Source organism: Lotus japonicus, chromosome 1 (assembly GCF_012489685.1).
Source record: "Lotus japonicus ecotype B-129 chromosome 1, LjGifu_v1.2".
Lineage (NCBI taxonomy): Eukaryota > Viridiplantae > Streptophyta > Magnoliopsida > Fabales > Fabaceae > Lotus > Lotus japonicus.
Genome location: NC_080041.1, coordinates 74,937,937 through 74,962,107, shown reverse-complemented (window position 1 = coordinate 74,962,107; position 24,171 = coordinate 74,937,937). Strand labels below are relative to the sequence as shown.

At 35.8% G+C, this 24,171-nt stretch overlaps 2 protein-coding genes across 2 annotated transcripts; both read right to left on the bottom strand.

Annotated features, from left to right (window-relative positions):
- Positions 1-3,631: 3,631 nt before the first annotated feature.
- On the bottom strand, positions 3,632-5,626 carry LOC130710366 (uncharacterized). Its single transcript, XM_057559599.1, has 2 exons — positions 5,566-5,626; positions 3,632-5,439 (listed from the first exon to the last, which is right to left on the bottom strand). The coding sequence occupies exon 2, from the start codon at positions 5,432-5,434 to the stop codon at positions 3,866-3,868; it is 1,569 nt and encodes a 522-aa protein (XP_057415582.1). The 5' UTR covers positions 5,435-5,439; positions 5,566-5,626; the 3' UTR covers positions 3,632-3,865.
- Positions 5,627-13,824: 8,198 nt separating this feature from the next.
- Positions 13,825-15,184, bottom strand: LOC130746263 (uncharacterized). Its single transcript, XM_057598832.1, has 2 exons — positions 14,318-15,184; positions 13,825-14,067 (listed from the first exon to the last, which is right to left on the bottom strand). Exons 1-2 carry the CDS (start codon positions 15,182-15,184, stop codon positions 13,825-13,827), a joined length of 1,110 nt encoding a protein of 369 aa, XP_057454815.1.
- Positions 15,185-24,171: the final 8,987 nt, after the last annotated feature.

Below are 24,171 nucleotides of genomic sequence, written 5' to 3'. Positions count from 1 at the left end.
AAATTTGTATTTTCAAAATTAATTCAATTATCTAAATTGAATAATAATATTCATAAACATAAAAATTGACTTGAATTTTGCATTAGGGAAAAATAACTAAAAATAAACTTGATTAATGACAAAATAATGTTATCAATAAATAATTTAGATAAAATTATTTAAATTAAAAAAATGAAGCTATAAGGTATTTACTATTAACTATAACATATGTGTGATTTATTTGAAGAAACAATCCCAATATAATTTTACGATCTTATTATATATTAGTAAAAACGATTTTGAGCAAGGTTAATAGAGAAAAAACGTTATGACCAAAGTTGAATAAATATAAATTTACTACATAATACTTAATTTATATCTTATTATAGTTGAAAAAGATGAAATTAATTTATTTTAACATGTGTAAACCTGATTCGGAAATTGTGATCGCCCTTCCCAAAAAATGGTTTTCTCGGTAAAAAGTAAAAAAATGGTAAAACAACTATTTTGATGTCATTAAATTTTTTTTGCTTAATTATGTTTTTTAGGGGCCTTGTGATAGTTTTGTGGGTTGTGCCTTTGTTCTTGGGACCTCTATGGGCTTTGGGTTTTTGTTTCTTGCTCTTTCGGGTGGCAGGCTTTAGGCTTTGGGTTTTTCTTTTCTTCTTAAGGGCTTATCAGGGTTGGTAGATGATTGTTTTTTGGGTTGGATTGGGTGTTTTTTTTGTGGTCTTTTGCTTCCTATTGAGGCGGGCTGTATATCTTGACTTTTTTCCTCATTAATTTTATTATCTTTTGCTTTCGAAAAAAAAAAATTCACATTATTAAATAATTAATTAATTAAATTTTAAAAATGATCCAATGCTGATTATTAAATATTAATTATTAAATTTGAGTAATATTAATTATTTACAAAGAGAACTCCAATACTATTTATTGAAAAGTATTTTTTTTTGAAATTATTGAAATGGTTTAGGGAAATTATTATTATTTATTTTAAAATAAAAACTATTTTAATATTTATGTAATAATTTAAACTATAATCATTATTATTTTATGTTAAAAATGTTGAAAACAAACTCGTGCATCGCACGGGTATAATATCTAGTTTCAATAGTAAATATCTTGAGCCACATCTATTCTCTATGTATGTTCTTTGAAAACCATGGGTGGAACTTTGTTCCTTGATGATGATTTTTTGCAGTATCTCAATATAGAATAAAATTTTCAAGAAAACAAATGTTCTTAATCATGCGATTACCAAGGGGTAAGCTTAGGTGCATTTATGTAAACACTAAGATGAAATACCTAAAAGGTGGTGAATTAGGTATGTGCAAATTCGAAAAATTTCAAAGAAACTTTATGTAATTTGTTATTGTTCATTGGTAATTTGTTACCGACAATGTAATAATCCGTTATTCATGCCCAGTTTCAGGTTACGTAACTAAAAATTCAAAACGAATCAGTAATCACAACAACGGAAATGCAATCAACTAGTAATTAAGTCATGATCAGTGTTAACAAATATCTGCCATGGCGCCGCCATGGCAGTTCCTCATGGCGGTTTGTTGGGTTTCCGCCATGGCCGATATCGCGCCATATGGCGGCCATATTCCATCATATTCCGCCACATCCCGCCATATTCCATCATATGGCGGGATTTTGGCTTTCCGCCATGAACCGCCATCCGCAATTAACAACACTGGTCATGTTTATTAAAGAAATAATGAATACAACTCAATTCATGTGAATCTTGATACACAAATATGATCAACCAAAGAACCCTAAGATTGCAAAATACTCAAACCAAATATAAGCCAAATTTAGAAATTAAAAGGATAGAGTTAGAGAACTATAGATTTATCCTTATTTACCTTTGCATCGCCAGAAGGCTACATCCAAGATGCAACTTGCAATGCAATTTGTTTACCTTTTTAAAAAATCAATTATAGAACTCACACAAAAATTTCTCTCGAAAAACACTCGAGTAAGCACATTACTTACTTTCACATTAATCTCACCAAATTCTAAGGTGAAGAATTTGAGAAGTATACTAGCTCATGAATTCTAATTCATGGCATGTGGTTCCTTTAAATTATAAGGCTGAATTATGAAATTTAAATATCCGTTCGAAAACAAGGCGAGGCGGATATCCGCATCCGCTATAGAAAAATTACATAAATGCCCTTATTATATACTTAATTGTGGGAGTGTCGGTGGGAGTGGGGATCCCACCTAAGGCATTGGTGGGAGATCCCAAGGCCATGGGCATCCCTATCCAGCAAACAATTTACAGGGACGCGCTTGCTCCCTTCAAGTTCAACTATCATTATTGTTGTAACATTGGTCTCACTAACGTCAGGTATTAATATTATTAAATTTCTAATTTTCATTTCACTATGCTCATTGCTCTGATCAAATCATCTCCGTTCTCATGCATGTTTCATGATGTTCATTTGCTTTGATCAAATCATCTTAATTAGGCATGTATGCAAGATAACAAATATATTGTTTTGTTTGTCCATTTATCTCGTGCTATCTGGCTGTATGTGTGGTTAAATCTGCCTCTTTATATGTCAATTAGTAGGTAGTAGCTAGTTATAAAAGAAGATCTTGCTTGAGGTTTATGTGAGAGTCAGAGTACACTTCAGGCTTTCCATCTTTAGGTTGTGTAAGAGAAGGATTTATGGTTTGAGGTTTCAACTGACTGACTACAATTACAATTAGTTGAGTATTGAAACAGTGAAACTTACATATATTGTTTGGTTATAGGGGAATGGAGGGGAGGGGAATAGAGGGGATCAAATCCCCTCATAACTTAATTTTGTGTCCCTGCGAAACTATGGGGAATAGGTGGGAAAACATTTTATTGGACAGAAATATCATCATCTACTATCGAATATCGAGGGTTGGGATTTTTGGTGTGACGTTTCCTTAGAAGAAAAATAGCAGACGCAGCTGCTACTAGAATACCATAGAAGCAAAATGAACATTGTAATTCTTGTTACACCCCCAATAAACAGAGCCAAAGGTATTGCCATTTAGTAAAGCCCCCCAAAACATGACAGTACCCAACCTTTTATTCTCTACCATTACTAGAAAGACCAGATCAAATAAATTGCCCATGCCTTCAACTATATGCCAGAAACAAAATGATCTCCACCACCAAATTGTTTCGCCCTTTCACTCACTGATTGAAACAATGATACCATTAAGAACCTTCAAAGCCCTTCTCATTAAACCAATTTCTTCTGTAGAAATGTTAATACTGACATGAGAGTTTCTAACCAATGAAGCAAATATGTTTTAAAATAAGGGTCGTTAAAGTAATTATATTTTAAATTTCTGTGAACAAAAATTAAAAATAGGCTTGGCAGTTTTGACATTGAGGAGGGAGGCTACTTGGGTGCTCAGCTAGAAGTCAAGAATCTGAAACCCCAGTTCCAAGACAAACACTTCTAATTCTGAGGGTCAGAACTTATAGAAAACATGCATTGTGACTTTAGGAGTGGCTGTCAGAAGTGATGATCAATAACAAAAACTGGGCAATAATAATATAAGCTAATCTTAAACAAATAATAAAATGATGATCAATAACAAAAACTAGGCAATAATAATACTTGTCCATACTCAAGAAAAGCACATCAGGCCATAATCAAAATAAGGGAACAACTTGCCATAATAAAACAGGTCCAAGAGCAAGATAAATAAAAATAAAATAAAGAGAGCATTACAGACCAATCCAGAACTTGACTAAAATAGTCACAAAGTTTCCCAACGCAACTTTCACCCCATCATTACAAATTAAAACAAATATGAAAAACACCATTAAAGTAAATAATACCAAGTTTCATAAAATTCTCTGTTATGATAGAGCTGCTATTGTTTATTCCATCATGAAGTCCTCCTCATCTTCATCCTCGCCCAGCTCAAGATCAGCCAATAACTCCTCCAATGGAACAGAAGGTAGCTCTTCCCCATCAGTCACAGATGCCATCTCTGATGGTTGGAACTCTATATTTTGGTACAGTGATAGGTTGAACCTCAGGTCAGGGTTTTCTTCCAGATCATTTAAGAATTGTTCATATTCTGAGTTCATCTTGTCTGGGTCAATTCTACCCTTATCATCAACCTCCATGTTGAGTGATTTAAGCTTCCATGAACGAGGCTTCCCACGTTTCTTCAAGCGCTTCTCTTCATAACTCTTCTTTACTAAAATTGCATGAGGAAGGTCACCTTTGTATATGTCCAATTCAATGTTGTTACAATTAGCCCCATATAGATCATAACCAAGAGCATAATCACCAGGATTTAAAAGATGGCCAAGATGAGTCTTGATGGAGAATATTGTGTCATTCTTTCCAAAATCTGACACACGAGCCACTTCAACAACAGCTAAGGCATATTTCGTGCCACCAACAGTAACCACCTCAGATGGCACAACCTCCTCCACATCCAGGACCACATACTCCACTAGCTGTCTACTAGTAAGTAAAGACTTGAAGGATGCTCCCCAATACTGATTGGCATCTAAGGAACAGTGTCTCAAGGTGAATGGATCAAGCAGAACAATGCTGTTGGTAACCTTAGTGCAAATCACCAATGGGCCAATATTTCCCAAACTTAGAGCAACATGATGAGGCAGACATATTAAATCCTCACGGCAAATGGGGCTAATTTCAACAGAATAAGTATATCTGTAGTTGTAGGTGTTGCTCTTTGTATCATGAGAAACAAGCTGCCTATTATCACCATTGCTCCTTATAGGGGCTACTTTCTGTATAAATTGCACAAACTTGTTACCATGGCTTTTGTTGGAGAAATAGAAATCAATGCCCTCATCCATTTGTTTGATTCTTATAGCCGTGGCCGCAACACCGTGCTTGAGAATCAACTGCTCCAAATAAAAGAAGGTTCGCCTATGCGAAACATGTTGCCTGAGTTGCACAACAGCAACCCACTGATCAGGGTTAGCCGCCAACCTGGTGCAAGAGTCACACAAGTGTTCCAGCTGAACATACTCGACGAGGTAAGACTGTTCAAGAATCACCCCATTCAGAACCTCTTTCTGAACCTTGACATTGACCTTAATCCTCTTGGAGTGAGGCTCAGTCCAGATGAAACGAGCATCCACCACCCTCACTTTGTTGGTACTCAATTTCTTCTTCAACATATTCAAGCAGAATTTGAGTAGCTCATCAGATTCCAAACGAAGATATTTGATCCAAGTTTTTGGTTGTTGCTGCAAGTAACTCTCGCACTCAGGGCAGTGATAGATTTTGATTTGCTTTTGGAGCCCCTCTGTGATGTCCTCTTGGGAGCTTAAACACTTGACACACATGTTTGCAGCGTTCGGTTGCATCGGAATTCCACATATGCAGCACAAAATATTGCAGATTGTTTGGGGAACCGAGAACATACCAGCTTCAATCTCCATGCCCAATGAACCTAACATGGTGACTGAAAAAGAAGACACAAAACAGAAAAATGAGAATACTAAAAGGAAAGCTTAATTGGAAAATTAAAGTTCAACGAAAGGAACAGAATATAATATGATGAGCAAAAAATTCACATGTCAAATCTAACCTTGTGTGATAATCGCGTGGCTGAGCAGATGAGAGAATAGGGTTTAGTCTTTTTTTTTATAAATAAAACTAGTGTTTATTGTAGGCAGTTATTTGTTGGGCTTTTTAATAAAATAGACAAATAAAAAAGCAACTACACTTCAAACAGCCACTAAATAATTTACATGGCCCAAGTCCATAATGCTTTATACCAATTTCTTTTCATTTCTATCTACCAAAAATAAAATTTCTTTTCATTTCTCTAACTCCTAAATAAAAAAATGGGAGTTATACGGATTTTATCACATTTATTCGAACCTTTCTTTAAAATATAAAACAAGATATTGTTTCGCCAAGCCTCCTGCAGTGTCCCAGGAGAAGGATCAAACAACATATTGTTTCGCCACCTCCAAATGCCCCACAACACCACCACAAGTTGAACTCTGCAGTTGCTTCGAGCTAGTTTAGTGACCCATCTTCTGGGACCTTGCTGCAGAAAATCATCTCTGGACAAGATTCTCAAACGAAGCCAGATTTCCCTCGAATGAGGGAAATCCCGCATGCAGTGAAGGATCGTTTCTTCCCCTCCTGAGCATCGGGTAAACCGCAAGTCATGGCTCAAATTGCACCTGAATCGATAAGTATTAACATGCAAAGATTCATGACAGATAATCCAGATAAAAAAACGCAACTTCTCAGGGACCGCAAGCTTCCAAATCCAGTTCCACATCCCTGATGGAGCCTGCGGATGATCCTAGGCATGGAGCCAGGCATATGTGTCCCTAGTGGTGTAGCACCCTGTCGGATTTCCATCCCAAATCCAAAGGTCAGCTCCTCCCTCTCGAAGCACTGGAGCAATCAGGTTCAATTTATCTCTGTAGATGGGAGGCATCTCCGTATAGGCCCGTTCAAGATTCCACTAGTTGCCTTGAATCAGGTCTCGAAGACGCAACCTGGTGTCTGTAATATTAACGAAAGGAAGCTGGTGGGATAGGGCACCCAACCCGCTCTAATCCACATACCAAACGGAAGTGTCACAGCTCCCAAGACGAAACTGAAAGTGTTGTTCCTTTGTTCATGATTGTCAGCATTTTAACTAAGTGTGTTTGTGCCAACATGTCGGACACGATGTTGTAACATCTTGACTATGACATGTGTCCCTGCGGATCTGATAGGAGCTGACTGAGTTTTCTGTGAAGCTGTGCTTTGATTACGTGGTATTCCAGCTAGGGTTATTGATTTGGTTTGGTTTACCTTTGGAAACATTTTCCTAAAAAACCAAACCGAAGCAACCATGTTTGATTAATTCAGTTACTTTTTTTCACCTATAATCATATTGTGATTTTATCACTTTACTGGTAAAACTTCATTACTAGGACTTCTTCACAAGAGGGTTAATACCTAAGCACCACTACTAGCCCATCTAGGAAGTTTTTTTTTTTTTTTAACAGTAGGAAGTTGAAAATGCAAGTCCATTAATTTTGCAGTGGAATTTGGGGTAATAATAACAAGAAAAATGTAATCTTCTTTTAACATGATTAGTATCGAAACATATTAAGGCCAAAAAAAGTATCCAAACATATCATACATACATACGTAGTCCGAAATGAGAAGCATCTGTTTGATTTAAAATAAAGATTGAAAAGAGATAAATAAATAAGAGAAAAAATGAGTAGAGAAAAATGTGTGAAAAAAAAGTAGATTTTGAGGTTCTTTAATCAATCAATACCAATATTAATATTAATATCAATATCATCAATATATAATAGAAAAGAAGAACTTCTATCAGACTCATTTAGTGATGTGGCAGAACCAGATTAATTTTCATAAAAATAATTCCACGTGTCAATTTGTTAGATGGTTTTTTATGTTTAAATATGAGAAACTTTTTCATAAAATATTAAGATTTTAAAAGATTTGCCCTAATTATCTAAGATTTACCTAGATTAAATAAAAAACCAAAAAATACCATAAAATGTATTAATAAAAACTATCAAAATCTACCAAATCACAATAAAAACTCATGAAATTATGAATTAAATAAAAATCCGAAAATTCTATAAAAATATTATAGAATTTAATTAATACTCTAAAAATAAACTTTTTCTTCACCTAAAGTTTATTTCCATAACAAATCTTGAAACCGATTTTTTAAAGGTAATTTTAAATATGAGAAACTTTTTCATAAAATATTAAAATTTTAAAAGATTTTCCCTCATTATCTAAGATTGCGTCTTCCTCCTTCGAAGATTTTTGTGCATATTGTGATTACGTTCTTTTGATTTCAAAAATTGATTAAGTTTTTTTCCTTTAAAACTCTTTGTGATTCTTTAGGGTCTGAAACGTAGCCAATATTCCCGATCCGATTCCAGTTTTGATTCTTACGAAGAAGCAGGGTTGATGATTTTTTTTATGATGCACATGTCACTCAAATTGATGAAAGCATATGAATAGCTCATATTTAATCTTCATGAGCATGTCTAGCTCATTCTTAAGGGTCAAACTCATCAGCTTTACATATAATCAATCATGTTTTAGTACGCCAATTGGGTGACATGTCTTACTTTGCTTTATATATTTCCTTAAGTTCAATTTAAATTGATTTTTAGTATATTCATTGGTGAAGTAACCACAATTACTTTTGACATTACAAAACTTATGAATTAACCTGTCTTGATACTTGATAGTTGATCTTATTGATAGAATTATTTTCGATGGGGGGAATTTTGACTTTGGATGGGAGAATTATTTTATTCTTTTCTCACATATATGAATAATTTGTTGGGGTGTTCACATGAGGGGCATTACATCATTTTTTTGTTTCACTTGACTGAAATGTGCCTTTGATTTTTGTAACTTATGATGTGAATCGGATTTACGCGATTTGATTAGTAGCACTATTGTACTCTAGTGTTGATTATCACACAGAAAATATCAGAAGTGTTTTATGCTGATAGGCCCGGTCAAAATTTGGTGTCAAATGCAGTCTTATTTCTTATTTCTTATCATTCTTATACATGTGCTAAGTAAAAGCTTGAGCATTTTCTTATTTTTGCGTTACATGTTGGGTTCATATCAAAAATCTTTGAAATCTTTGTATTAGAGTCAAACAGTGTGAGAAGGAATGCTTGAGAAACTGCTGTCATACAACCCATGCAGTTGCTGATGTGAGGAGTGGTGGAAACATGGACGGAGCCACACCAATTTTTTTTTTCTTTTTTTTTAAAAAAAAAAATTATTTGCTCTCACAATTGTGTGTTGCTTTCATTCTATTATCTTCTTGAATGTATTTGATACTGCGTCTGTTGTTCATATCTATCATGAAATTAATGTTTACTCAAATTATTGTGCTCATCATATCATCCAATACAATACATATATAAAGAAGAATATACTCAAACATATAAATTATAATAAACGGAAAAACCTTCACTCAGCACTTTGCAAGCTACTCAAAAGATTCATTAGAAGAAATTTTGCTGTAACCTGCTATGTGTTGTTGTGGATTTCTCATGCACCTCCTATTTTTCGGCCTCCACTATTAGTGTAGTATAGATTGTTGTCTTCCTATTGTATTTTCCCTGTTTTATTGTTCTTGTTTCTTTACTGTACTGTTGTTTTCACTTTGTTTCTTTTGTTATATTTCGTTGTAAGCCTAGTCCTTCTTGGACTGTAAACTCTTCTATTTCCATGAGAAACTTTCTCTCATGGTTTTATCTATAATATTTCTCTTGTTCAAAAAAAAATTTTCAATATATTTAGCATATGATTTCTTTATGTTTAACCACACTGATATAGTAGGTCTGGATCCGCCCCTGGGTGGAAACTACGTAGATTAGACACAGTTCATGAATTGGAGTTTGGGGTTTTTGTGTAACAGTGAATTTTTCTTAATTTAAGGGTTTTTGTGAATTGATTATTCGAATCTTTAGTGTTATATTTTTCTATTTCTGTATTAATTAGTTTGCTTTGAGTTTTTTGTTATTGTAATCTACTATGATAAGTGGGCCGAGCCCTGAATTTTCTATTTATTTTCTGTTGTAGTTTAAAGAGGTTGATACAAGGATTTGAGTATGTGGGTGGTGGCGCTAGCCCTGAACCACCTGACTGAAGTACGTTTTTTTGGTATGTCTCTTTTACTTTTAAACAATGAGCCTCTTTACCTGTGGTTTTGTAATGTGTGATTTTTCTCACGAAGAAGTATTGCATCTTTGAACAGGTTGTAGAAAGTGAGGACGAATGCAATATGTGGTTCTCCCTGTGTATTTCTCTTTTGATGACCTCTACTCGCTGTGATTTGCAGAAGTTCTTTAGGTACCCTACAATGTTGACTCAAACTTGGATGACTTGGAATAAACACAATAATGTCATACTTTATGTTTTATCTTTCACAATCCTGATTTGTACTACTAGCACATTCTTTTTTTTTAAGATTAATATGTTGGTAATTCCTTATACCTATGATTTATGCTATTGTTTTCATATTCACGAAGAATGTGAAACGAGTTCCTGTTGGTCTCAATCAGGCTTAGAATAAAAGTCTTTATGTCCACTTTGCTTAACATTTCTAACTCATATTTTATCCGTTATTTAATATATTTTTAATAATCAAGGTATTAATTTACGTATCAAATACAATAGACATATTCCCCGTGCAACGCGCAGGTAAAAAAAACACTAGTTTTGATAAAGATAGAAGAGAGAAAATTACATAAATAGTGCCAAAAAGAAAACTTTGTGTTTTGACTTTATTTCCTTTTATAGCAATCTCCAACAGTTTCATATTTCATATTGCAGATATTTTTTTAAAAATTTGTGTTATTTTTATTAATTTTATCAAAAGATATTTTATGGATTAAAAGAAAAAAATTAATAAATTAGATTTAAGAAAACAAAAACTTGTAATTTCGTGATGAATGTATATGATTTTATTTTGTAAAAATGAAATCATTTTATTTATTTGTGGCTTTTGTCACTGTTGATCTAAATGTTTCACAATTTTATTTTATTTTCTATATTTTTTTATAAGCTTTTATTTTTTATATAAAATTTAATAGTTTTTAAGTCATTTTTAAATAAAATTTTTACTACTTTGAATTACTGTTTATTCTATATAATTGTTTTTTACTTACAAACAAAATGTAGGGTTATGTAAATAATAAAATTTTAATATAAAGTACTGAAATATAATTATATTAAAATTTCATTATGTGACAATTTTTTTAAAATGATTATTTAGTTGGCATAGATATCACCAATCGGATTTCGAAGATATGAGAATTTTTTTTTTATTTAATTTCATTAATTAACCTGGCACATCCTTTCAATCTGATTGGTTGACGGTGTAAAAATTTTCACAATATCAGTGCATCATCCTTTTTCTCTAGATCTTTTTGTAACAAAAACAAAGTTGGCGTAGATATTTTCTCCATTGTTTAATGAAATTATGTATTTAAATACTGAAAAATAACTTATATAAATAGTAAATTAGTTTAGAAAAATAATTTTAATTATAATCAAGAAGTCAAAATGATTAGTTTTGAACCATTTTAGGTTTTATACAATTTACACTTAGAGGCTTTCTTGTATTGTATCTTGAAAACAATTTCTAATCTAACAAAACAACCATGGTTTTAATGGATCTATCCTTCAAATAGCTTTTCATTTTCATTTTTTACATATCTGCATACTAAAAGAATGCCCGTCAATAAATTGTAAGTTTAGTCATACTAAATCATGTAGAAGATGGATCTTAAGATTTCATAGTCTTCACATAATAAGAATGGTTATGAGGTACTAACCTCTATCCATAATGTGAAATTGATCCTCTTGAAGTTGTTGTAGAATGTTATTGATCAGTGATGGAGAAACACTTCTATCTCTTTCCATTTCCTTATATGCTCAATCTTTACATTTGTCGCCTCATTAAAAACCTCCTCGAGGAAAAAAGAGTGGGACTTCTTTGTTCGTTCTTTTTAACTGAAATATTGCCTCAGGTGCGAGGCGTTCCATGTTCGAGGAACTTTCTTGCCATCTAACTGTTCTAGCTTATAGGCTCCATTTCCCATGTATCATATGACCCTAAAGGGTCCATCCCAGTTTGGCGAGAGTTTGTTATGTTTGGTGGGCATTGTTCTTTTCCGAAGCACTAAGTCTCCCGCCTTCATAGTCCTTGGAACCACCTTCGTTGCGTACTTCCGGGCGATCCTCCCTTTGTATGCTTCATTCCTTATGTGGGCTTCTCTATGCTCCTCTGGTAGCAAGATCAAATTGGAAATCAAGTTTTCCTCATTCTCTTCTTCATTGAACCTTGATACTCTCCAACTTTGATTTTCGATTTCCACAGGTAACATGGCATATGTCTCATAGGTCAGCCGATATGGCGTTTCTTTGGTGCTTGTTTGCTATGTTGTGTTATAAGCTCATAAGACGCCTGACAGTTCTTCAGCCCATAGGCCTTTCGCCTCATCTTGCTTCTTCTTTAAACCATTCAGAATTACTTTGTTTGCTGATTCAGCTTGCCCATTGGTCTGAGGATGCTCCACCGATGCAAACCTCATTTCAATCCCAAGATCCGCACAAAACTCTCTTGTCAAATTACTGGTGAACTGAGTCTCCTTGTCCATTATCAATGCCATAGGAACACCAAATCTGCATACTATCCTTCGCCATAGAAAATTCCTGACCTTGGCGACTGTAATGGTTGTCAATGCTTCGGCTTCTATCCATTTAGTGAAATAATCCACCACCACTACAATGTATTTCATTTGCGCCTTTGCCACTGGGAATGGACCTAGAATGTCCGTCCCCCACATGGCGAATTGCCATGGTGCCATCATGGTTGTTAATTGTTCAGGCGGGGCTTTATGCAAATCGGAAAAAACTTGGCACTTGACACATTTTTGACGTATTCTAGACAATCTTTCTTTACCGTTGGCCAATAAAACCCTGCTCTTAGTAACTTGATTGCCAAAGACAACCCACCTATGTGGCTGGAGCACACACCGTCGTGGACTTCTGCCATGATACCTTGAGCATCCTTAATGTCCACGTACTTGAGTAATTGTGACATTATTCCTCGCCTATATAGTTCATTTCCCACTAGCGTGTAGAAACTGGCCTCCCTACGCTTCTCTCTTGTATTCAAAGTGTCCTCTTTTGGAGGGTTTTGGAGAAAAGCTTTGATTGGCTCCAACCATGAAGTCTCGCCTTCGACTATTGCTTTTACTGCTTTCACCTTTATTTCCACTAAGTCAATGCTAGGGCAAGGAAGAGTTTCTTGTATTACTATTTGATAACTTCCCAATCTGCCCGTGCTTGCCAATTTTTCTAACACATCTGCCCGCTCATTTTGACTTCTTGGGATATGTTCTATCCTAACTTCTTTGATAGCCATCATTAATCTGTAAACAACTTCTAAGTACTTAGAAAGTTGTGGGTCTTTCACTTGATATTCTCCTTTGACTTGTTTAACCACCAACTGAGAATCACCCTTTATGAACAATTTTTGGACTCGCAGTTCAATGGCAAGCCTTAAGCCAGCGATTAAAGCTTCATACTCTGCTTGGTTATTGTTTTCCCTAAACTCAAACTTCAGTGATTGCTCAATCGTCATTTTGTCCGGGCCTTCAATGGTAACACCCGCCCCACTTCCAATGTCATTTGACGATCCATCGACATATAATTCATTCGCTGTCCACTCCCTCGCCTTCTGAAGGAGTCACCTCCGGCACAAAATGAATTAGAGTTGAATTGTGACGGTTCCCCTTGGCTCGTATTGGATATCATACTTTGACAACTCTACTGACAAACTGACTAAGCGCCCTGATAAATATGGCTTTTGCAATATTTGTCTTAACGGGATATCAGTTTTTACTTTGACTTGAAAACTCTGAAATTATGGTCTGAGTCTCCTTGCCGTTTTCAAGATTGCCAAGACCGACTTTTCTATTTTTTGGTATCTTACTTCAGCACCTTGCAAAGTATGACTGACGAAGTAGATAACTTTGTATTTCTTCTTCTCTTCTTGCAGTAAGACTGTGCTGACCGCCTTATCGGTGACCGCCAAGTAGAGAATTAAGGGAACAGTTGGAGTGGGCTTGGATAAGATTGGAGGTGTTGCTAATAACTCTTTTAACTTGGTGAATGCTTGCTCACACAAGTCAGTCCACTGGAATGATGAGTTTTTCTTTAGGCATGCAAAGAATGGGGCTGCTTTGTCACCCGCCATAGGCAAAAAACGAGACAAAGCAGCCAAATGTCCTGTTAACCGTTGTACTTCTCAGACATTAGCTAGGCTTTTCATGTCCAAAATCGCCTTGCACTTGTCTGGATTTACTTCAATTCCCCTTGATGTTATCATGAATCCTAAAAACTTCCCCCCTTGAATTCCAAAGGAACATTTTTCAAGATTCAATTTCATGCTGTACTTTCTTAACTGAGCAAAGGCTTCCTTTAGATCTTCACCATGATCCCCGGCCATTGGAGACTTAACAATCAACATACACCTCCATGTTTCTTCCAACTTGATTTGCAAAAATTTTGTCTATCAGGCGTTGATAAGTGGCACCCGCATTCTTCAAGCCAAAAGGCATGGTTCTGTAGCAGAAATTAGACTGATTAGTCATGAACGCCGTGCTTTCTTCATCTGGGGGGTGCATCATGATTTGATTATAGCCAGAATATGCATCCATGAGAGTCAAGAGTTCATTCCCTGAAGCTCCATTCACCAACTTATCAACATTGGGTAATGGGTAAGAATCTTTGGGACATACTTTGCTCAAACTCGTATAATCGGTACACATTCTCCACTTTCCGTTAGCCTCCCTGAACATCACAACATTGGCTAGCCATGTTGGATATTGTACTTCACGAATAAACAGAGCCTTCATAAGTTTATTGGTCTCTACTTGCACCGCCTTATCTTTCTCCTCACTCATTCGCCGCCGTGCCTGCATAACTGGTTTCGCTCCTGGGCGTATGCCCAATTTATGAGTGATTACACTTGGGTCTATTCCAGGTACGTCATTGATTGTCCAGGCAAATAGATCCAAATTGTCGCCCAACAGGGTGATCAACCGGTCTTCTTGATTTTTTGATAATCTACTTCCAATTTTTAATATCTTGTCCTTGACTCTTACTGACTTTGTTTCTTCCAGCGGCTGAGGGCGAAGATCTTCCTGTGTGAAAATTCCAGTGATTCTATGACTCTCTTTGGCGGCTTTCTTCCCATAGAGGGCCACACTTTTGAGGTAACATCCTCTTGCTGCTTCTTGATCAACACGTAGAATTCCTATCTTTCCATTACATGCTGGATATTTTATGGTCAAATGACTTGTAGAGATTATTGCACCCAACTTGTTGAGCGTATCCCGTCCAAGCAGGGCATTGTTGTTTGCCCGACTCGCGATAACAAGGTACTTGAGTTGAAATTTCTTGAAAAATTCTCCCTCGCCAAAGGCAGTTGGGATTTCTACATAACCTCGTACGCTCACTCGACCGCCTGTAAATCCTACTAGAGTTCCTCGATAAGGCTTTAGGTCTGACTCCTTAAGACCCAAACGATCGAACGCATCACCATAAATAATGTCAGCAGCAGATCCCTGGTCTAAGAACACTTTCTTAGTTTTGTAATTATTCATCCTGATTGTTACTACTATTGGATCATTGTCATGTGGGATTACATGAGCGAAATCTTGAGGGCTGAATGTGATGGGTGAATGATTCAACTAGCATGCTCCTTCATATGCATGGTGAACAAAATGCACCGCCGCCGCATGTCTTTTTCTAGCCTTGCTGGAAAGCTCGCCACCACCAAATCCGCCTGCTATAGACGCACATTCCCCCACGAGATCGCCTTATTCTTCCACTACCTCTTTGCCGTTTCCTTTTTCACCTTGAGTGGCCTTGGCGGGCTCCTGAACAGAGGCGTCCTTGATAAAATTTGCGAGATGTCCTATGATGACCCGAATTTAGTAGTGTTTTTAGGGTCATTTCGTAGTTTATTTTAAGTCTTTTTCTTGTGTCTCATGTAGTGTTTCATGCATTTCCATGCATTTTTATCTTTATTAGTGCTTTTGCATTGCTTTGGTAATTTCATAGTTTTATAGGGTCTTTAATGGTATTTTAGTAGAGTTTAGGGGTCTAGTTTAATTCCTAGTTGATTTTATACTCTTGTGCAAATTAACCTTTGAGTTTCTTGGCTTTATTTCTAGTCTTTTTGAGCAAGTAATTAGGTTGTAACAGCTGAAGGAAGAAAGCCAAGGGGTTTAGAGACTCGAAGGAGGCACTAAAGAGGAGTTAAAATGCAGTTTAAGAGGTTTTCAGGCGAGCTGGGGCGCTCACGCGCCCATGTGGGCGCCTGAGCGCTAGGGAGGCAGAAGCCAAATGCTGGGAAAATTAGGCCTGGCGTTTGAGCGCCTGGCACACAGAAAACACGTTTTTTTGCATATAAATTGTATCTTTTCATACTTTGAAAAATTCAGAGGTAGAGGATCATCTAGGAGAGTGAGAGAGGGCTTCCAAGCTTGTAATTTAGGTTCTTAGCCAGCTTGGCTAATCTCTCTTCTTATGCTTTGGTTTTTATGTAAGACTTTTCATCTTTAAGTTATAATCTTAAGTTCTTTCCCACATGTCCTTTTTCTTTCCTTGAATCCCATTTTCTGAACTTCAATCTAAGCTTGTATGCATGCTTGCTTTATGATTTTGTATAATCAGAACGGAAGTTTGTTATAGATTAGGGAACCGATTTGCGATTACCCCTTCAATCTTGGCTACTAGGAATAGAGGAAGGGTTGGGGTTTTGAAATTCTGGCACATGCGGACAGATGTTCTACCAGATGTCTTAGATGTCTAAGACATCTTGTACAACATGATATAAAACAGTTAATTGAATATGCAATATAAAGAACATAAATAGAGACAAGACACACATGATTGTTAATCCAGCTCGGTGCAAAATCACCTACGTCTGGAGGGTTTTCACCCAAGAGAAAGATAATCCACTATTCAGAGAAATTGTACACAAAAGGTCTTAACCGAACTGCTCCAGTTCACAGCCTTTTCTACCTATCTCTACAAGTGTTTATTACTTAATCCTCGCCTTAAGTATGAGAGCCCCTCTCACTTTCTCTCAATCACTTCCACAGTGATTCAACAGCTCAACACAAGAGCAAAGACAGATCTCATGATCAAACAACAAAAACTCAACTCTCAGCAAAAGAATCAATACGTGAATATGCTGAGATAACAACAAGTGTGAACACAGAAAAGAGTAAACCCTAGTTTTACTCAACAGAAGCTCTCTACCTAAACACTAGGTTTCGGTCTTCATATATAGTAGTCATCCAGGCCTTGTCTTCGATGGGCTTGGACGAGCAAAGGTCCACACAACAAACAGGGAGTTACTAGGAAACAAATCTGCAGAAAAGTCTTCAATAAAAAGTTTCCTATTCCAGAAATAAAACTCCCACACACTCTCAGATCAAATCATTGAAACCGATTTGATCACATAGAATATAATCCTTGAATGACGCATAGAAGCTTCCAGAAATACCCTAGCTTGATCACCAAGTAATCAAAATGAAGCTTCACAGAAAACCTAGCCAACTCATTGCAGATTTCGCAAGGACAGATGTCACAGGCAAGATGTTGTGACATCGGTCCGACATGTGGGCCAAAAACTTAACTTAGCTAAAATGCAGACAGCATAACAAAAGAACAACAAGTTTGTTGGCCTGAATTTGCATGATCTAAAATCTCATATAAATGACTATGTACACAAGCAATTGGGCTTAACTTTTAGTATGGGAGAATTGCATATATGAGGAATCAATAAGTGAGTAACTAGGCTATAACATCAAAGAGAGATTCATGAGTTCATGTGCTTAGATAGATGTGCTTAAATTGACTAGTTGAACAAGAACCCAAAGCATGTTATTTTCTGAATTGTCTTTTTATTTTCCTTTTTCCTTATTACTACTTCGACATATCTCTTTTTCAATAAAACAAACCTTTGAACTCCAGGCTTAAACCGAATCTATTCACTCACAATCTATGTGGTTCGATAATTATAACCGGGTGGATTCGTACACTTGTGGATTTACCAACAAGTTTTTGGCGACGTTGCCGAGGATTGTTTGTGATTTTTGGTTTGAGTTACGAGTTTGAAGTAGTGTCTACCCAAGACTATAACTTAGGGCTAAATGGGAGACAACCCATGTTTTTTTTTTCAGGTTTACGTTTTTGTTTCTTTTGTTAGTTTTTCAGGAAATAAAAGTGGAGAACACTTGGAGGCACTCAATCACTTGAAATGAGGTTCTTTTCTTACTCTGAGTTTTAGTCCATGCATTTTTAGCATATTTTTCTTTTATAGATTTTGTTCATCTCAACTTAACCCATATTTTGGCAGATTGGCGGGACTGACGCACTTAAAAACATTGTAAAATAAAACAAGTTCTGCAATGAGCAATGTTAAGAAATCTTTCACATTTTGTATGTTGATACATGTAGAAATTAGGATCATTACAATATATACTTATTCTTTATCACTAAAGGTTATGAGCTCAACAAGAAAGTTTCATTGATGACAATATCAGACAAATATTTATCGTGAGTTTCTATTTAAAACTGTAATTGTAATTTTAATATCAACTATCAAGTGTAGGTGTTAATGATGTTCACCAAATAATTCGTAAATATACATTTTTCTTTAATACAAGCTCACTTAATTTCAAAAAAAGCTCACTTAATGTTCATAACATCAATAAATGTGCTATATAACCATCAACAAAAATTCACTTCAGTCAATAATAATAAGCCAACAAAAAATAATGTTATGTAAATATGAAAATCTTAGACAAAATTAAACTACAAATAACAGTGAAAATATGGGTTGGCGGGCTAACTCAATTCACCATTAGCTCGCCAAAATGTGAGTTGGGTTAGGTTAACCCACTTCAAGATTTAGATTCAAAGTCTCAACCCAACTCGCCTAAAAAAGGTGGGACAAGTGGGCTGACCTAGCAGGCCAAGCCCATTTTACCACCCCTTCATGCTAGATACTTTTATTCCATGAAATATGATGGTGCCACATGCCTGTATGACCCTTCTTTGTTTAACCTAAAGATTGATTGATTCTTGAATATTCCTCTCCCAATCTATATTTCCTTAACCGCGTAAAGTATATTTAATGCTAAAGTTAAAACAACAACATGCTAAAAAAAAAACCTTAGTTCAATATATATATATATGGATCACTTGTTTTTTAAAGGAGTAAGTTAGCAACCAACACCTTTTCACTTAGACAAAAAAACACAATTCTTTTAATTCCAAACTAACACAAATGTTAGGGTATTAAAGTAATTTGCATTTAAATTTTTTTAAATCTGAAAAAAATACAATTTCTCTCCTCCTAATCCCTAACCCTTCTGCTTCTCTATTCAACAGAGTGAAACGATTTCACTCTTCCTCCGTTATCACTCCTCTTTTTCATTCTCGATCCACCACTATCATTTTTTTCTTTCAATTCATTTTTTTCTTCTTCTTTCAATTTTCTTTCTGGCACTACGTCTCCTTTTCCTTCAAGTAAATTTGTTTTCAAGTTATGGAAATGAAAAGGAAAAGGAGAAATGGGTTTGTTTACTTTGAAGGTAGGAGAGGCAAGGCCACACATGCTTGAAGAAAGAGAAGAATGAGAAGAAAAAAATGTGAGTGCAGGTCTGATGGAGTTTTTGGAAGTTGATAGAGGATGAAGAAATTGGGGAAGGAGAGAGAGAAAGAGGAGAGAGAGTTGAACAGAAATCAAAGTTGGAAATGTAATGATGAGAGAGAAATTCAGTTTTTTAAATTAAAAACTGAACCCAAAATTACATTAGAACCCTGTAATTTAAGTTGGTTTTAATACAGAGTGTTGGTTTTTTTGTAAAAAAAAGGTGTTGGTTGCTAATTTACTCCTCCTGAAAAACAAGTGGGAGTAATTAAGTTAGCATTCCCCTATATATATGTGTGTGAATATTTTAATTAGTAATTTTAGCATGGTCAACCATAATATTCGATTAATAAGTGGATTGTAAAAAATATTTATTAAAGATATGATACAGCGGAAGTCATACTAGGATTGCAAGCGCAAATCCTAAGGAAAAGGTTTCTGGAATCCACCAGAAAGGGAATTAGCAAGCGCTAAAACCCTAGAAAATACACTGGAATCCACCAGAGAAGAAGAGAAAACTCTTAAATTTTATTATCAATCAAAACTGAAAAGGGATATGTCTTACAAGTGCTTAAATAGGAAAAGAAAATATCCTAATAGAAAAATAAATAATATCCTAAAAGATCCTAATTGAAAATAAATAAGTTCCTAACAAAAAATAATTAGGATCCTAAAAGATCCTAATTACAAATAAGTAAAATTACTAAAATACTAAAATTATCTTAAAAAGCTCCTACATCAGTCTCCTCTTCTTGTAAAGAACTCGACCTCGAGTTCACATCACGATAAAGGACTTCAGTTGCCTCAAAATACTAGGATCAAAAGGCTTCCAAATTAAACCAAGGAGAGTGAGTGTTGAATATCTAATAAAAGCACATGGAAAAGAGTGTGGAGACTCCTGTTTTGAAAAACTAGCATCCATCTTGTTGATTCCAGGATCAAATTGTTTTCGCCAAATACCATGAAATTGAAGGAGTGTTATTTCTGGATGAACTAGCCGTGATTGAAACAACTTCCAGTGGCATGGAATAAATTGTATGAATTGCGAGTTAGACAAGTTGGATTGCAGTTCCTTTTTCTCAGGCATATTACCAAACAAATGGGGTGCAAACTTGGGAACAAGGACATATCGAACCTGAGGCACAACCATAAGTGTTAGATTGTAAGGTGTGAACACTGCCTCGATGCCCAAATTGACAGAGGTGTCTGACTCAGATATAACATGGGGTACAACCTCTAAGATGTCATCAGATCCAGATAAAAGAGAACTGTGTGTTGGTGTTGGTGTGCTCTCGCTGCACAAATCATCCATCAACGTTTTTGCCTCATCTTCCAGGCCAAAAACAGAGGATGGCGCAAATGAAATTTGAGAATCAGATTCTGAAGAAGTTGCGTACATAGGTCTTGTAGAGGGACATGAATTTAAAGTAGGTTTTGGTAGGGGTTGTGGTAAGGAAATTTGATCTGCAGTCGGTGATATGTTGGGGTAAGGATTGATAAGGTTTGGAGTAGCAGGTTGGGGGTGTGGAGTTTCGGTGGTTTTAGAGGTTGGGTACTGAACTTGGTAATAAGGATGAGATACGGATGGTGAATGCAAAGATTGGGAAGGTAAAGATATAGCGGAACGATTGTTGTTGTTGTCGCGCGGAAACCTATGTGGTTTCCCTCTCCTGTCTCGTCGCCGGTTACCGTTGTTGGTATTGTTGATCTGCGCCGTTAAAGCCGCCGTGAACGTCGCCATATGTTGTGTCATATGTTGCGTAATAGCAGTTAGGGCCGCGGTAAGAGCCGCGGTAACATCCTTCAGGTCTGCTTTGGTCATTGGTTGATCTTCCATGGTTGATCAAGCAAAGAAAAGAGACAGGAGAAAGCCTGCTCTGATGCCACTTGATACAGCGGAAGTCGTACTAGGATTGCAAGCGCAAATCCTAAGGAAAAGGTTTCTGGAATCCACCAGAAAGGAAATTAGCAAGCGCTAAAACCCTAGAAAATACACTGGAATCCACCAGAGAAGAAGAGAAAACTCTTAAATTTTATTATCAATCAAAACTGAAATAGGCTATGCCTTACAAGTGCTTAAATAGGAAAAGAAAATATCCTAATAGAAAAATAAATAATATCCTAAAAGATCCTAATTGAAAATAAAAGATCCTAATTGAAAATAAATAAGTTCCTAACAAAAAATAATTAAGATCCTAAAAAATCCTAATTACAAATAAATAAAATTACTAAAATACTAAAATTATCTTAAAAAGCTCCTACATCAAGATATATGTGGATACTTATAAGTGTGGATAATTTTACCTATAATGAATTTTGATCTGAGTTGTTGGGATTTTGGACTCCCTTCCTATGCGGAGAAATGCCCAAATATGTAAGCCTACTTTGTCTCTTAAACAAGTGGAGAGAGGTCAGCTAGGGTTAAGAGAGAGATCTAATTTGGCAAGAGAAGCAAAGAGAAAAGTGAGAGAGAAGAGAGGCAAAACTGGTTCGCACAAACCCACACCAGTCAGACGAAATTCCCGATATCTCCTTCTTCACCGTCGGATTGGGCCGAAACGTTTACAGCAGGTTCGTGGCTCATAGTACTTCATTCTGGACGGTTGGATCGACGAGAAGTTGTCTGAGATGGGAGAAATTGAGCTCGGACAGTAACAATGTTTTCTGGTTTTTCAGATTCTCGATCTATGTTCTCTATTTTGAGTTTCTTACTTTATTGTTAGGTCAATTGTTCAGCACGTTTTGTGCTATATTTTGATGCTCTCTTGTAACCTAATTTGATCATGGTGGAGCTTGATTACTGGCTTGGTCCCGTGGTTGTATTACTGCTCACACTGAGAAGGTTTTTACCACGTTGAAAATCTTGGTGTCTTTTAATTGTAATTTTAGTTGCTGCATTATTTGTTATTGCTCCTCACAGATTCAATAAGTTGGGGAAATTATTATTTACTATGCATTGCTCTGTTAGAGTTATTGTTGTTATTTGTGTTGAATTTTCCGGTCTCCGCAGCACTAAGGCATATTAATTTTAACATCTCAAGCTCTAACATAAATTGTATTTTGTTAATTTAGAGCTACAAGTAACAAGTATAACGTATTTGGATTTTGGACACACAAAAACAAGTTTTGGATACCATTTCAGCAGCTAAATGAATTGTCCGACAGCTAAATACATCTCGTGAATACGCGTGTCACGCATACGTACTGGTGGCATTGATTAAATACATGCATAAAATTTAAAGGAACACCTCCAATTGTATAAATAAAAAGTATAATATATGGTATATACATAACAAAATAAATCAATAAAGAACAAACAAAATAGATAGAAAAAATTGAAAATAAAGTGAGACTAGCAACTAGATGACAAGCGTTGATGCATCCACCAATAGTAGTGTTGTAATAAGTAAAGTCATAGTTGACTAGTTGTTGATGTTGTTGCTTCGTTTGCTTGGACCAGAAGATGGGACAGTCCCCTTGGGTAGCATGTTCAGGATCATTATTGGCCTATATTTTCCACCGCGGATTCTCATTACCGGCGGCGATGGAAGCTTTCCGGTGACCCTCCCGTGTCCAGCTGTGATCTCTTCCTTTTCCGGCACCGCCGTGTCACTTGGGAGCGCAAGGTTGAAATCATTCAAAAGCCTAGCAGATGATGAAAGTGATGATGAAGATATCAGAATCAGAAACACTAGCAGCACCGCTGCATGGTGGAGGTGGTGGTGGTGGTTTGAGGGTGGGTTTGCCATTACTAAAGGCTAGCTAGCTCTTAGTGTGAGATGAGATTTGTGGTAGCTAGTGAGAGAGATTGAGAATTTGAGAAGATTTAATTTTCTCAATGTTTGATTTGTAGGGTGAGGTTGGGTTATGACTTATGATTTATATATATATAATGTGGGAGAATTGTGAAGAGGAGGTGAGAGGAACTGCATAGGAAGTATCCTTGATTGACAAGCCAACTTGGTATAGAGTAAATGGAGATATATATGTGGAAATTTTGACAAGGTCAGACATATGAGAAAATACAACACTAATTAGACTAATAGAGTGTGAAACTTGTTCACACATTTGCAGACTTTTCTTTTCTTATCCTTGTATGACTTCTTCTCTGACTACTGTTAATTGTGGTGACTTTAATTTCTCAATAGACAATGTGAATAGGTTAAACTTTCAATTTAAAAATTTGAGCCGTCCTTGTAAAAATATTAAAATATTATGTGAATTAATTAATGTGACGCGTTTGTATATATTTGAGTACGTAATCCTTGAAAAAAATCCAACAAATATAGAAACTACGCTTTCAATCTATCTATTCACCATGAATCTATCTGTTGCGTTCTTGTGAAATCGATTTGTAACTAGCTGGAGTGGCAGTGCCAGCTCACTATACTATAGCATGGTCCATGAACCAATTTCCACCATGGTTCCAATGGTCAATTTCAAATTTCCAATACAAAGTCGCCGAGTCCGCGTACTCAAAACGGAATGGAATTAAACCTTCACCGCCTACTTTCATTTAGTGTTGTTACTGTGTAAAAATACTAGAGTGTTCACTGTTCAAGGACTAGTATGTAATAAAAGCAAGAGTTCAGGACTCTTTGTAATAATTAGTAGTTAATTAGATTGTTAGCTCCAGCTGTTAAGTTTGTTATAGCAGTTATAACTGCAATTAGTTCAGAGTTTACTATATAAGCAAGCTTAGCATAAACACATTGTAATCTGAATATTCATTTCTACAAGATTCAATACACTTTCTTCTTCTTCTTCTTCTTCTTCTTCCTTCAGCTTCCTCTGTAAGCCAGGTTAAGATTTCTTTTAATTTCTTCTTCTTCTTTCTTGAGCTTCCTCTATAAGCTAGGTTAAGATTTCTGTTATGGTATCAAGAGCATAATCATCGTAGAGCTTCCGCAATCTGCAACA